Raw genomic sequence first — 15,728 nt, 5'->3', positions numbered from 1 at the left:
ACTTCTGCGGTGCGCTGTGGCAAGCTTTATGTGTGCGCTTGAGCACTTATAGGCTATAGGCAATTAAAGGCTAATCATTATGAATTATATGGTTTATTAATATAAATGTGCGATTAGTTGACTAATCACTTCAAATGAACAACTATTTGTCAATAAGAAAATCTTTAGTTGAGGGCAGCCCTAAAAATAAATATGTGATATGTTTCTTCAAAAAGTGCAAACATGCTTCGCCACACACACACACACCCTCACCTTTCATGTAAAAGTACTTGTGATAGTACCGAGCCCCTAGGTCTGCATGCTCTATGAAGTAGTTACTTTTCCCCTGTGCCTGGACGTGGCTTTCCCTGGGCTCCTCTAACACGGACACAGCATTGTTGGGACTTTGAAGACTCCTCCACCTGTGCCAGCCGGCCCGCGGCAGGCCGAGCCCCACGCTCTCCTCACCACCCATCTCATTCCGAAAGTGAGGACAGCTGAGCAGGAGATCATTATCGTTCCCATCTCCTTCGTCAAGCAAGGACTGCTCTACATCTTCCGAGCCAGTCCCGCTTCCCGAGCCGCCTCCGCCCTGAGAAACCGAGGAAGGTGTGGATTGCGAAAGCGGACGGAGCTGAGAGGCAGCTGACGCTCCGGACGTGATGTTCTTCTTGCGCCCGATGCTGTCCCGATTGGTTGCAGCCTCTGACAGGTCGAAGAGGATGCTCTGTACATCATAGTGTGCAAAATTGCGCACCCAAGCACCACCTGGGACTTGGTCACAGGAAAACTGAGGGGCCTGCGGAGGGGACGGTTTGGCCTTCTTCCCAAGCCCCTCTGGTTTGGGGGGCTTGACCGGTTTTGACGTGTCTACTGCTGGGGCACAGTTTCCTTGATACACGCCGTCCACCTCAGGAGGTGCCTCTTGCAGACCCAGCAGAAGAAACGGATCTCTGAAGCGCAAGGCATTGGGACTGAGAACACCTTGATCTTCCGAATTGGGATCTACAATCTGGATTTGTCTTTCAAGTGAGGACAGGCTACCGTACTCTCGGTGGAGGGACTCGCCCTGCCCAACGGTCCCAGATTTGTCCCCCCCTACTCGGAGCAACTTCCTCCCAACTTGCCCTGCTGAATCCAAATCTCCAAGGGTGACGTCACTGTTGCTGCGCTGCATAATGTGTCCACGACCTACTGTCCTCAGATTCAGCGCAGCTGCGCTGGGTGTGACGCTCTCACTGTTTGTTCCCTCTCCCTCTCTCCTAGGAGGCCATTCTACCACGACTCGTGTCCGCACGCTACCACCATCCTGCTTGGGGTCAAAGTTCACTCTTGCTAGGGTCGGGCGTGGGCTCTGCCTGCGAAACTTGCGGATGAAGAGATCGTCTGACTGCATGATTTGAAGTTGTGGGAAGCTCTGACTTTTCAGTTGCCCTTGCCCCTTTTCTTTTGCCTCTGCACCAATTTACTGCATCTGTGTCAATAAGTCAGGAGTTTTTGGGGAACTCAAGTGACTGGCACAAATGTTTCTTGTTCTAGCCATGAACACTGAAATTCTCCAGCACTGCCAGCAGATCTCCGTTCGATAGGTTCCTCATTCACTAAAATATTCAGAAGGGCTGAGCGCAACCTTCTGCCTTGGAATAAAATAACAGCCGTGCAGGCTCCAGAGATGATTTCAATCTCTCGGTAAACATTTTAAGTTCTGACATACAGGATTACTCTCATCATAAATGTTATAGGATGCATCCAGCAGAATGACTATGACTGTATGTGGACTGACTGAAACTGGATTCCCAGTCTGGTTTATTCTGAGTCAGGTACGCCTCGTTGTGACTCTCTGTTCACGGCTGACCAACAAGCTCTGCCCCCTTAGAGGCCACGACTGCATCCTCCACCGTATTCCTGAAACACAATGAAACAGGTTATTATTAGTTTGTACGTGATAATAGACGTTGCATTTTTTGTAAGTTACATTGTGTTGCATGGCAGTACATTATATGCTCTAGTAAAATCTGCTTCACCACTTACTGTATTCTGCTGTACTCTGTATTGATCTGTGCGGCTATTAGTGGGAACGACCTCTTTAAGTTATTTATAAGAGAGTGGTTTGTTGATTGACTTTAAACAATCACTTACTTCTTATATTAAAAGTGGTCTGACTTTCGTCATGTGGACAAGGTTTAACAATCTGACACTAAGTATAAAACTACAATCTGTGTACTGTGAAACACACTGAAGATGGAAATATGAGTAACCTCTTTTCCCAACTAATAAAACACACAGAGTATTATGAGAGGCAAACATGCTGCACATTCAATGATCCATTTAAGTATAAAGCAACAAGCTCTGTACACACGTGTTTTGTGAAGAGTGTTTGCGGTAATGAAAGATCATGCAGGAAGCATGCATGAAAGATCAAATACACTTCAAAATTTGGTCAAAATAATTGCCTTGGCGAGTATTGGTACAGATGGTAATGTCTTGGTAATGTGAACATGCCAAACAAAAAATATGATATGTTAAATGAAAACAACTAACTGCTGTTGGCTGGTTAATAGTATCTTTAATAAGTTATATGTGAAGTAATATATGACAAAATTTACTTGAATAGCGAAATTATTCGATAACTTGACTGCTGGTAGAAACCTGAAAAACTGTATCTCTGTTGGCTTTGTTTGTTCCATTGCTTGTGATTTGTCTGTTCTTATTTTATTACTAGATGTTTGCTTTTTACTTGTCTTTAATAACAGCCAAAGAACAAAAAAATGTTTTTGCTGTAATACTGAAAATCATTGAAAACTTCACTGGTATTGATATTGACTTCTGAAATTGTGCCTTTGTTACATCTTTATTTCCAGCAAAAAATAACTACTATATACTGATTTATACAGAAAATGTAAAATAAAATGACTAATAGAAAGATAGAAAGATCTGGACCAACATTTTGCTAGAGAAAATATATTTTGAAAATAATTGGCAATTTGTTATGAATTTATTCAATTTTCTATGTATATGCTCCAGTGTAAGGCTGGGAGATAAGGCCAGAATTATCACAATTTTTTAAATTTTATTTACACACACACACACACACACACACACATATATATATATATATATATATATATCACGATATATCGATATTTATCACAATATTCATTTACCATTAAAGGGGTCATGAACTGCATTTTTTTATTTTTTATTTTACAATGTTCTCTGAAGTTCACTTATAATGTTAGTGTGATTTTACATAAAAAACATCATAATTTAGAAGTAATAGGCTATTTTCTATCCTGTTTTTGAGCCTCTCTGCAGAACAGTCTGTTTTTATAGGCAGGGCGCATTTAAGACTCGCAAGTAAACGCCCACTGCTATGATTGGCTAACGGTTTTGCTGTTAAAAATGGGTCATTTGGGTTAAAAACCTATTAATACTCAATATATATCAAACAGTCTGGAACAGACAATGCAATAGTGGTAAAAACACCTTTACTCAAACTTATGTGTTGGCAACATTACTACTGGATCCAAAATAGTCAGATTCAGCACTGTATTATCTTTTACTTTCGGTCTCTCTGAAAAGCCTGCATCATACCGTCTTGTTAAAAATCAATCTGTAGTAAAGTAAAGTAAAGCAAACAAACAAACAAACAGTGTTCCACTGACGAGATCTGGAGCTCTTTGCTAATTTTACCCCGTGTTTACACTGGACGCCAGCGGCACATTGCGGCTATACACAACAGAACCAATTATAATCAGCAATTCTGTTTACACTGGTTGCAGCACGGACTGACACAACAAATCTCCAACAGTTAACTAATGTCGCGTTCTATTTCTGACGTACTCCAAGCATTCGCGCTGCTTCTGACCTGAAAGAGAAATGGATGCACAACAGCGCTCGCGTCCGATCTAGATACGGTGTTAGGATCACAACGAAGGCAATTCAAAGACTATTTTTCACACACCGTGTCTTGTAATCTTGGTTCTGTTGATGGAGTAATCCAGTGTTCGCATCTCTCTAGTATTTCCTCTCCTCCTACTACAAGTGTGTTTCAGTGGGCGGAGCTAAACAGGCAGCGATGTAGAAGTAGGCATTGATCTTCTCCTGCGGAGGCAGTGTTTAGGGCACTTTCCAAAACTAGTCGTTTTCTGGGCTTGGTTTCAATAAAAGCTGTCTTAAATATAAAAATAACTAGTTTGCTCACAATTAAACTGCACAGAATAACCTTTTAATTTAGAGCCCCATGAAATCCATTTTATTTTCCACTAAATTCTGTTTTCTGTTTATTTTTTTCTTCTGAATTCTGTTTTATGATTTAATACCACTTTATAATTAAACATTAAAAAAAAAATTATATCTAATGAAAATCTAATAATTAATTCACAACAAAACAATGCATTTTTATTTTTTGTCAAATAAGATGCTGCATTACAGAAGTGTATAAATTAAAACATGGGTTAAAAATGTCTTGATTTAAAGATATTCCTCAAAAATAATAATAACAATTATAATAATATAATAACAAATATATAATAATAATAATACTTTGAAAAGTACATTTTAGTATACAATAGTAATATATTTCTGTCATAATTTCTTAAGTTAAACCAAACTTTTATTTTGGCAGGTTGTCATGAAGATCTTTGAGTTTCAGTGTGTATTTGACAGTAGTTTTTTCACAAATGAAAATGAAAGGTGAAGTGACTCACAGAGCAGCTCTGGAAATATACTGAGGTGCAGATGCTGAAAGCAACATGAGCGAAACGTGAGTTTGAGTTTGTATATCAGAGGAAAATATGCCACACATTTACACAAAGACACACAGAAAATGCAGACTTATTACAGTAGCTATACATGCACTGACTGGCTGTTGTCACATTTATTTCTGCTGTTACATTAATCCATACTGAGTACAAATGTCCAGAGCTTATCATCATTATTGACATGCATTTCACCACAATCTCGATATGATATCATTTATCACCCAGCCATACTCCAGTCTAGGGTTTGTTTGCTCCAGAACACATATTCTAATTCCATTTACTAAGTAAATTTTCACAAAACATGTTAACCTTCCCTAGGCAGTGATGGACCCTGCAGAGGTGACACAAGCATCGGCCTATAGCTCATTACAGAGCACAGGTCCCAAACACAGCTGTTCTTCTTACCACTTACCCAAAAGATTACGATTTATAGCGAACTTTCAAATTAACATGTAACCAAACGTGCCCCGTTCCTAATTTACACACACTGACATACAATTGATTTGAACTGCATATGCAGCCTCTTTTTGAACCAGGGACTACTCACATTAAGAACAATGACAACAACAAAACCATTGAAGTAAGAAGTAAGAACTTCAATGTTATATACACTCTACATGTGGCTGTGTAATTGAGCATGTAATACCTGACACATGCATTTATCTAACAAATCATGCGCATTTGTCTTGAAATGAGGGGCACAGGCCTATTTAACCGCCAGTGCAAACATAAAGTGAAAAGGTAGAACACTTTTCATTTTTATACACTTCCTTTCTGTCAAAAATAGCATAGAGACTATGGCGTACATCAGACCACATCCACCCAGCTGACCTGCACAATAGTTGCTCTGCTCACAGGAGGGGGGGCTTCCTGCAAACTTTGCCAATACATCGGAAAGTACTCATAAAATATGTAACATTGTTTGCCAAGTTTTTTAAGTCCAGGTTGCATGATTTTTGCCTTGCTATTTGCTCTGCACACACCCTCTTTCTTTCAGGATCTCTATCTCTGCATTCTGGTTTCTTGGGGAAGGAGGAGAGGAAGATTAAGATCACAGACACATGTCTGATAACGTTTATTTTTTAAAAACTATGGCAAGCAGTTTTGTATTTTAATGTCACCAGTGATCTTGCAATTTAATTTTGACAAATCATGCATTTGTAAAAAGCCTATTTAAAACTCTCTTATTGAGTTATTACTAGTAAGAACTCCAAATACAGAACTCTACCACAGCACTTTATTGCAAAAATTAAAATTAAATTATATATATATATATATATATATATATATATACACACACATATATATATATATATATATATATATATATATATATATATATATATATATACACACATATACATATATGTGTGTGTGTATGTGATTGTAGAGCTCTTGAATCAAAAATATATACATTTTACTTTTAGTAGTAAAAATAAACATTTTCAATCTCAATCATGACATGATGACTTTTGACTAGTAACAAGTCATAATTTATATTATCTGCAATAATTTCTAAGCTCTGCAACCAAATTTTTACTCCTCGTCAAATGGAAAACAAACTGTTTACACGTCTTTCTTTTTCCAAACATTTCTGAAGGTAGACATTTATGGATATTGACATTTAGCCAACATATTCAACATTTCTCCATCCATCCAAAATACTATAGTACAGTCCATACTTTGAGCTGACTCCCGGAGATACAGAGAACTCTTTGAAAATCAGTGTTAATGCTCTGCAACTGCTTTAACTCATTCTTGGCCTCATCCACTGCCCCAACACTTTCCCGCCTGGCCTTTTATAAAAGCCCTAATAAATATTCATGATATGCAATTACCATAATGAGTTGCCTGTGAATAGAAAGCTGTAAGATGTGATTCTGACTAGTAAGAATTACAATCGCAGAATTCTTTAATTACATTTTTGCTAGTAATAATGACTTTGATTATGCTGCATATGTAATGCTATTCCAACCTTGTAAAGATCTTAAAATTACTAGTTCTAATTTTATTCTAAATGTAATCATTTTAGATATATTTAACTGAAAATTGACGAGTACAAATATAATTCTGACTAGCCAAAATTTAATAGCTAGTTGTAATTACAGATTAGAATAGAATTACAGTCCAGTCATATTGAATTACAGATATAAATTAAGTAAATTAAGAATAACCTGAATGTGATTTTTTTTTAGTCTTCATTTCATTAGACAGCTCTTAAATTAGACTTGTGAAAACTCAACTGTAGATCTCTAAAATTAAAAAAAGGAAGTCAACTGAGACAAAGAAATATTCTCATAACTGAATTCTGCATATCAGCCCATACACATCCATGCTTCACTAACATGCTAACTAAACATGCCTGTGACAAACTGGTGCATCCCTTGTCAAAATTGCATTATAAATATCCAAATTTTGGTCAGACCTAAAAAGCACCTAATATTTCAGAAACATAAATCAAAATATTTGACATGAATGAAGCCATCTGGCATTCTTGCAAAAATCGTTATTATGCAATGAACTTCAAAAAGTTTGGTAAATCCACAATCCCTTTAACCTTCACAATTTTGAGACCTTTTTAGCTTTAGCCAGTAATATTGAAAATTTGGACCTATCTCATTAAAACTTTCAACATTATATTGAAAGTACAGGCCTTTAATCAATGGATGGCTGCACGCGCATCCACAGATGTCCGGGCTAGACCCGAATATGCACTGACCCCAGAACCGCCCTGAGTGGGTCATGTCTTTCTTTCTCCGCATCGTTTTTGTGCTGATGTGCCGTTTCTTTCCTGTGAGCATCCATGCACTAAATTGCATCCAAATGTCGCTAAAAAAAAAAAAGAGGGCAGTGCAATAAGAGCAGTGTGGATGCAGTTAATAATCTGTTTGCCTCCGACTCATCAACGCTTGAACAAATCTCTTTACGATAAACTGAACGTTTATGAGCACTATAACAACAAAGGCTGCTTGCACTGAATAGACGACGATATGAATCAATGCCTGCTACATTTCAGCAATGCCAGCCGGAACAGGACGAACAAAGAAGCGAACAGCACATCCTTTCTCACTTACAGGATTGCATCAGTGGCATTCGGTGTCACTCGCATTAAAACGGCGTTCTCGAACGAAACTCACCGACGACAAAGCGATGTCTGACAGCTGTCTGGTCTCTTCCGCTCTCTCTTTTTACCCCCCTCGGGTAATTCTTGTCGAACTGACGTCTTTTAGGCTAAATCATGCTCGACGAATGAGTCGTTTTTGCACAGCGACTTCCTGTGATTTGCAACCTCGAGAACAGGTGCAATGGTGCAGCGAGCCCTTCCGATGCGCGCGCCAGCCAAGCTCCAATACGGAAACACTGCGGTGATGTATTTTAAAGGTGAACGACGAGGATTTGACGGTTTCATCTCTCTCTCTCTCTCTCTCTCTCTCTCTCTCTCACTCACTCACACACACCCGGTTCAGCGAGTGTCCTGATCTTATTTCACACTCTCCTCTCTTGAAAGAGACGGGTTTTCTGCTTAGTGCAGATTTGGGGGCAAAATATGCGCACTGAGCAAATGCAGCAGAATCGAATGCCAGAATTGGTGCTTCTCCCTCATTGTAAAGGCAGAAATGTTGCACGGAATAAATAATTCGTTGGATTGGAGGGCAACTGCACATGTACCGTAATTGAATCGCAAAGATGGGTTTATTTATAAGGAATGAACGCTTGCATTGGTCAACAGCAGTTCAAACAATCCAAATAAGGATTCAACAGAATCTGGAGTGAATTTCGTGTTAATTATGTTGCGCATTGAACACATTTGGTCTTGTTTCCTCTTTCTGAGATGGGAAATTACTGAGACCCCATTCTCAGCCCACCGATTCAAGTTTCAGTTTCACTTCCAATTTTCTTACATTTGATCAAAATAAAATAAAAAGGCCTAGTATAGCTCTTTGTTGCTATGATCATTTTATATTTTAATATAGCTATTTGCACAAAGCTTTCCTTAAGACATTCATGTCTAATGATTAAGCCCTCAAATAAATAGGAAAAACCTTCCCAACACTGCAAATGCAGCAGGCTAAATGAATGCCTTATTTGACCTTTTGTATTGTTGTTTTGGGCCTTGTGGTGTTTTAGTGACTGCATTTGGGTGTTGATAAAACCACACAGTTTTTCAGAAAATATTATTTATTAAAGCTAATTTTTTACGTACATATCTCATCATGTGCTTTGTGTTTTGCTTGTATGTCTGTGGATATTTTGAACTTTCAGTGGAGACTACTGCATGTCTTTTTGTCATTTATGTTTACACTACATAAAACATTTAGGATGCATTATCAAGCACCATAAATATTTCATAGTGTCAATATGATTATCCTGCAGCCTCTCTGCTTTCTCTCACCTGTTTTCAGTTTCAGGTGCATCACCTGCTAATGTGTTTTTTAATGTTTTGAGTTCATGCATGATTAATTGGTAGCTGAAAATAGCTGCAAAAATGTAAATGTATATGTAAATGAAGAGAGAAAGGAATCAAAATTAATAAAACTGAATCTGGCTATTTAATGTTTAACCTACAGCATTTTTGTGAATTTCCATACTTGTTGTCCTGTATTTAAGAATCTACAAATAGATCATTGCTGATTGGGAACTAAAATGTAAGCATTTGCATATATAGGACACGGATATTAGAGCATTTATTGTGCAGGAAGTCTGATTTAAGATGAAGGAACAACAATTTATGTTGTAGGGACAAAATATGCTGAATAAGTTGCACTTTCATAAATATAACTTATGTACTGGAAAATGCACAAAAATAAACATACACTCTAAAAAATGCTGGATTAAATACAACCTAGCGCTGGGTAAAATATGGACAAACCCAGCGATTGGGCTGTTTTGACCCAGCGGTTGGGTTACTGGCCAGAAGGTTGGGTTAAACATTTAACCCAACTGTTGGTTGAAAACAACCCAATCGCTGGGTTTGTCCATATTTAACCCAGCATTTTTTAGAGTGTAAATAAGAATTACAGGATAATTGTTTCGCTGGAGCACGGAATGAGGACACAAGGAGACGTAGGAGGAACAAAACACAAAACAAACACAAGTCTGACAATAATATGCTCATTTATGTATTTATTATTATTATAATTGCCAAACACAAAGTAACTCTTAGATGCATTTGCTTGACCTGACCTTTAATAAAAAAATAAAAAACAATATGCATTTATCTAAAAAAAACGTATCTATAATGACTGATACATTCCTTCAAACCAATTTGTAAATGACCCTTAATCTAATTCTAAGTCCCTCTCATTTTACCCCAAAAACGCACCTTTGAAAATCAAAATGACATATTTAAATGTTTTTTTTTTCCTGTGCAAATAAGTTCTTCATGCCTTAAAATAGCTTGAATGTAACTCTACCCTTACCTCATCTAGTATGTGCAGATTACTGAACAGTGTTGGGCAGTAACTAGTTACAGTAATTACATTGCTTTTTGCAGTAACTAGTAGTGTAAATAATTAATACAATTTCAGTAATAATAGTTACCATCCATAAAACAGCTCTTTACTTAGTTACTTTGATGCATCAAGCCCTATTGATTTGTTTGTTGAAGTTCATAATTTTCATGACTTGCACAGGCACATAAAGTCAGCAGTGCAGCAGGTGAGCTTGGAATATAGAAAAGCTTACATTCAACGGATGGAAATGTTGCTATTACATTGATTTTGTCAGGAGAAAAGATGATCTGAACATCGGTTTGTAAGTTGTTGCATTAGTTTACTCTGGCATTGCATGGCTTACCCACCCACATCCCTCTGATCCTGATATAAATTGTATTAGAAAACGAATCATTTTCAAATGGGATTTCTTTTGATAAAATACATTCTGAAATATAATCGTATATGGGTAGCTACAATTAATACAACACTTTCATTTAAATGTCACTATCAATCGCCATTGAGTGTTTTCTGACAGCGATCCAATGTGGATTTTGGTCAAACGATGAGGCAGAAATAGGTAACACTTTATTTTAAGGTGTCCTTCTTACACATGTTACATGTACTTACAGTTATGTTAACAATAAATTATGCATAATTCCATGCAAGCAATGCATTTTAGTTAATGCTCTCTACAGCATTGGACATGTAACCATAATTGATACCATTAGCCTTTGCCTTGACTATGTTATCAAACAGCTAATAATAGTATAGTTTTTTTAATGCTTTTTTTTCTCTGTGTCCCCACAAATTAGTATGCAGTCACTGCTTCCCCACCCTGTATTTCACATATCCATATTTCAGCAAAACAGTTTTGATTTTGAATATTGCAATGACTCACAGGGGCCTATGCAAAACACTTAAACCCTATCAAGTTGCTATGATACACAGCTTGCTATGATGCCCAGTGTTTCTTACAGTTTTAAATTCCCTGTATGCAGTGAGGGATTAAACAGTGAAAAGGCTTAAAAAGCTTTCAGGCACGAGGGCTCGAATATTGACCTCGCTGAATTCTGCTGCACTAAATGGGAACACATACACAATAAATATGTATTATATAAACAATACTTAGATTGAAGAACAGAGAGCAGAGTAAAGGGGAATGTGCTTTTTTTCAGAGAAGCTGTGTCCTATGTTTCTTGCCTGACTCTGACTGTCACCCTTATTATAGGGTCTGCTTCCTGTTTGACAGGAAATGATGTGATGCCGGCTGACCTTTATGTATGCTGTGAGGATGAAACTGTCCTGCACTGCCTGATAGAACAAGGTTAACTTCCGTTTGGTTCAACGTGTAGTTTCTCTCTACTTTGTTTCACATTTTGTAAGTGATTTGCACAATAGATTCAATAGATACGCTCTCATAAAAAGCTAAATTATTTTCCCTAATTTTTGTCAATAGAATTAGAACAATGTATGTGCATGCTTTGTATACAAAAAATACAAATGCTAGACTAAGGCCCTGTTTACACCATTAACATGTCTTGTGTGATACAATCACAAGTGGTCAACCAAGACAGATTGCAGCTATCACTCACGTCTCAAACGAATCTCTTGCGATCATTAGTTTACGAGTGTCTCTGATATCTTGAATACAGTTGCCTCAAAAAGAGAGATCTTCCACAAGACACAAAAGAATAACTGAATTTACAAATTTACATCAGCGATAAAGTTGAAACCTTCTTGGTTCTTCTTATCGTGTTTTACTTCCTTCTCCAGCATAACGTCATGTCAGTCTGTCACTGCAAGTTGATATTATACTGAAAAAGCTCTGTGAATTATTTAGCGCATATCGATATTTATAAACAACTGATATAGCGGTGAGTAAAATAAAATCAATATTTACAGGCAGTGCTTTTGAAGGATGATCATTTCACTTTACCACTTAGACAAAAATGTCAAAAGAGAATAGTTTCACCACTTAAAACATTTCAACATCCTGAGTATTAAAACATTTGTAGCTGGTTTATGGAAGCCAACTTTGTCTTTATGAAAACAAGAATACATTATTATGCAAATAATGCACTTTACAAGAACATACTTAAGTGTGAACTGAATGTAATGTTTTTGGACACTTAAATGCAAGTTGATTGCAATTAAATGAAAATTTATTATAGTTTAAATTTATATTAAATGCAATAAGCTGAACCTTTTGACCCACTTAAGTAGAACTTAAGTACATTATCTATGTACAGTAATTTCAAAATTACTTCTATCGTCCTTTAAATATTATTAAAGTTCTGCCGAATGTTCTGATAAGCACTTGCTATAAACTAAAATGCACTTTAATGTCATTTCTATTGAAACATGTATGCTACACATTTAAATATATTGGTCCCACTTTATATTAGGTGGCCTTAACTACTATGTAAACTTACATTTAAATTAATCATTTGGTACAATGCACTTATTGTGTACATACATGTTTTTACATTGCACTTATATTTTTAAAATACCTATATGTACTTACATCTGTAATTAATTTCTGTAATTACATTTATAATTACACTGTTGACCATCCCTTACACCTACCCGTACCACCAAACCTGTCCCTAACCTTACTTGTATCCCACCTCAATAGCAGCAAAAGTGTTTTGCAATACAATATGAACACAATAAGTACATTGTACTTATTTTTTAATGTAAGTATAGTAGTTAAGGCCACCTAATATAAAGTGGGACCAATATATTTGTAATACACACTTGTAATGATGAAGGTGCAATTCAGTACATTCAAAAAATGTAATTTTAAATGTAACGTCAAATAACACACTACAGTTCAAATTATAATCAAGTATGTGCTTTAGTATGTTAGTCAACACATCAAAACAAGTGTACTTCTTTAAAACATGACAAAAGATTAAGATTACTAAACCATAATTATTTCAAATACACTTTAAAATATAACATTTCATTTGATGTAATTGCAAAGTGCACTTTTTAAAAGTGTACTTAAGTGTCTTAGGAAACAAAGTAATTCATATTATTCTACCTGCAAGTAGCTTTTTTTTTAAATTGACTTTTAAGATTTGAACTACACTACAAGTGCACATTCAGTAACTTCTTTTTCACAAGCGTCCTGAAATTGTGCATCAGTTGTGTCTCTACCAGTGTTGGGCACGTTACTTTAAAAAAGTAATTAGTTATAGTTACTAGTTACTTCTCACAAATAGTAACTGAGTTAGTAACTGAGTTACATCATTATAAAAGTAACTAATTACCAGGGAAAGTAACTATTGCATTACTTTTAAAAAACTGTTCAAATGTCAAATAACTTTGGATGCCCCCAATATTAAATATGTTAAATTAATGAAATGGACACTAAAAAGAATAAATTATTATTATAAAACATTTTTTTATTATTAAAACATTAATATTATTATAATCTACACTATTTATCTACTGACACTTAGTATCAGTCAGTCAAGCATTAAAATATAATATTATGATAATTTAATATTATATGATAATAGAACTTTAGTAATTAGAATAACCAAGTATGAATGTATATTTGTCATCAATATAAAACGCACTAAGGATTAATGAGCTGCTGGGTTCATGAATATCAATCACGTTATCTGCGTTCGCTCGAATTGATTTGCTGAAATCAAAACAGGGACGATAATAGGTGAGCGCCAGCCAATGAGATTGTGGTTTGCGCATTAGTTCCGCCCACTACCAGAGAAAGCGGCAGTTCTTAAAAGCTGAAGAATTCCAAAGGAACTCCGTTATTTTACATGTAGTGCGTCAATTCTATATGTTATGAAAGACTCTCTCGCTCTGTATCTTTCTTTGCGTGCGTGTATGTGAGAGAAAGCGAGGCGAGTCGTGCGCTTCACACTAGAGTGTATGGTACGTCAAATACAGCTTCACTACGCATCCATTCAGATGAACTGAAAAATTAAATTCTAATAATATAATATAGTAACGCCACATTTTATTGTCAGTAACGGTAACGGCGTTGTAACGGGGGAAACAGTAATTCGTTTGATTACTCGTTACTGAAAAAAATAACGCCGTTTATTTATAACGCCGTTATTCCCATCACTGGTCTCTACCTCATTTCTCTGCGCTTAGAGAGCAACCCAAGTAAAAAATTGGCTACCCCGCGTTCCCCTAATGTGGTACTAGTGCAAGGTCACCCCAGTGCTTGAAGGGACACTATTTTTAGCATATGACACTGAACACTAAATAAAAAATAAATGCCACTTTATGTTCAGTGTCAAAAAACGGCTGCTCGACAAAAATAGCAAAGGACAAAATAAATGTGTCCATGAGAAAATGTAGTAAAGAACCGAAAACACGGAAGGACATGTTTAAGGATGGTTATTCATAAGCAAACCATCAAACCATATTCAGGACATGCTTAAAAAGTCATAGGTTTTTGCTCCATCTCCAATGCAAACTTTAGAACAAGAACAAAACCTCAAGCAGGAAGTTTAGTTTGGTTCACGAGGGTGAAATGAAACAGTCTGGCCAATGTTGCATGTTTTCATGAGAAAAATGTGCACACACACAGATAGGAGACACAAGCAGACCTCACAATGGAGAAGGTTAAAGATTTTTTTTTTTTTTTTTAGAGCTGTTGAACCTGTTGGCTGCTTTATGAGTTGTGTGTTTGTATGACACATGAAGAGGAAGAGGAACTTGCATGACAAAACAACACAAAGGGAATTAAGCTTGGTAATTCAAATAAGAGTATTTTATTCATTATGCAACTATTGTTTGGATGATTTCTATGTGTGAGTTCAGGTGACTTCCTCTATCTATAGGTCCATGTATGTACATTGTAAAACCTGATAAGTTAAGAATACTCAAAACATTTGAGGAAACAAACTCAATTTTTTTTTTTTTTTTAAGTTAGTAGAGCTTAAAAATGTTTATGTCAAGTGGGGCGGGGCTGAGAGCAATGGGAGCCAAGCCAAGCCTTGTTTCCATAATCCCACCCCACTTATCACAATGGTAATTATATACAACTGGCTTCCATCAACAGCACATTCATTCAGATTTGTACAGGTTAGTACTCGTTAGCAACTGGTACATGCTAATGTAGTTATCAAATAGACTCACGACAACACTTGCATGTAAAGAGTAAAAAAAACATGCAGTATATATAGCCTTGATGTTTTGCTGTACATCCTTAACCTAACCAAAGGCTCTACTCTTCACCACAACGTTAACACTACAAATCCAACATAACAGAAACCTATGCAAATCCTAACATAACATTTAAGTACTAACTTATGTCTCTCTATGTTAATCTTGTGCAAAAACACACAAAATAACACTTAATTTCTACATTTATTTTCCTTGTTGTCTGATGCAAAGCATGCTGGGAACTAGAAAACACAATCATTTTAAGTTTACCTTACTACAACAACATTATGAGTTTACAGAACTTATTTCAATTAAGTCCAATGAACTTTCATTATTATTTGAGTGAAATTGACTCATTTCATTTAATTCATTTCACTCTTCGGTTTTACAGTGTACGTAT

General features: G+C 36.3%; 1 protein-coding gene across 4 annotated transcripts in view; it reads right to left on the bottom strand.

The window, feature by feature from the left end:
* zmp:0000001168 (signal-induced proliferation-associated 1-like protein 2) overlaps positions 1–15,728 on the bottom strand; it is a 62,114-nt gene that overhangs the window by 38,839 nt on the left and 7,547 nt on the right. For 3 of the 4 annotated variants that reach the window (XR_009271994.1, XM_058781770.1, XM_058781768.1), the window contains exon 3: positions 253–1,884. Coding sequence is in view for 3 of the 4 variants with exons in the window: in XM_058781770.1 (XP_058637753.1) it covers positions 253–1,375 (1,123 nt within the window). In the remaining variant the exon portion in view is untranslated. Of the gene's footprint in view, positions 1–252; positions 1,885–7,879; positions 8,682–15,728 lie in introns of those variants that run through there. The other variant, XM_058781769.1, reaches the window with a different exon arrangement.

The sequence above is a fragment of the Onychostoma macrolepis genome, chromosome 07, assembly GCF_012432095.1.
Source record: "Onychostoma macrolepis isolate SWU-2019 chromosome 07, ASM1243209v1, whole genome shotgun sequence".
In the NCBI taxonomy this organism is placed as follows: Eukaryota; Metazoa; Chordata; class Actinopteri; order Cypriniformes; family Cyprinidae; genus Onychostoma; species Onychostoma macrolepis.
The sequence above is the reverse complement of the archived record's forward strand: the minus strand, read 5'-3'. Positions and strand labels throughout refer to the sequence as shown.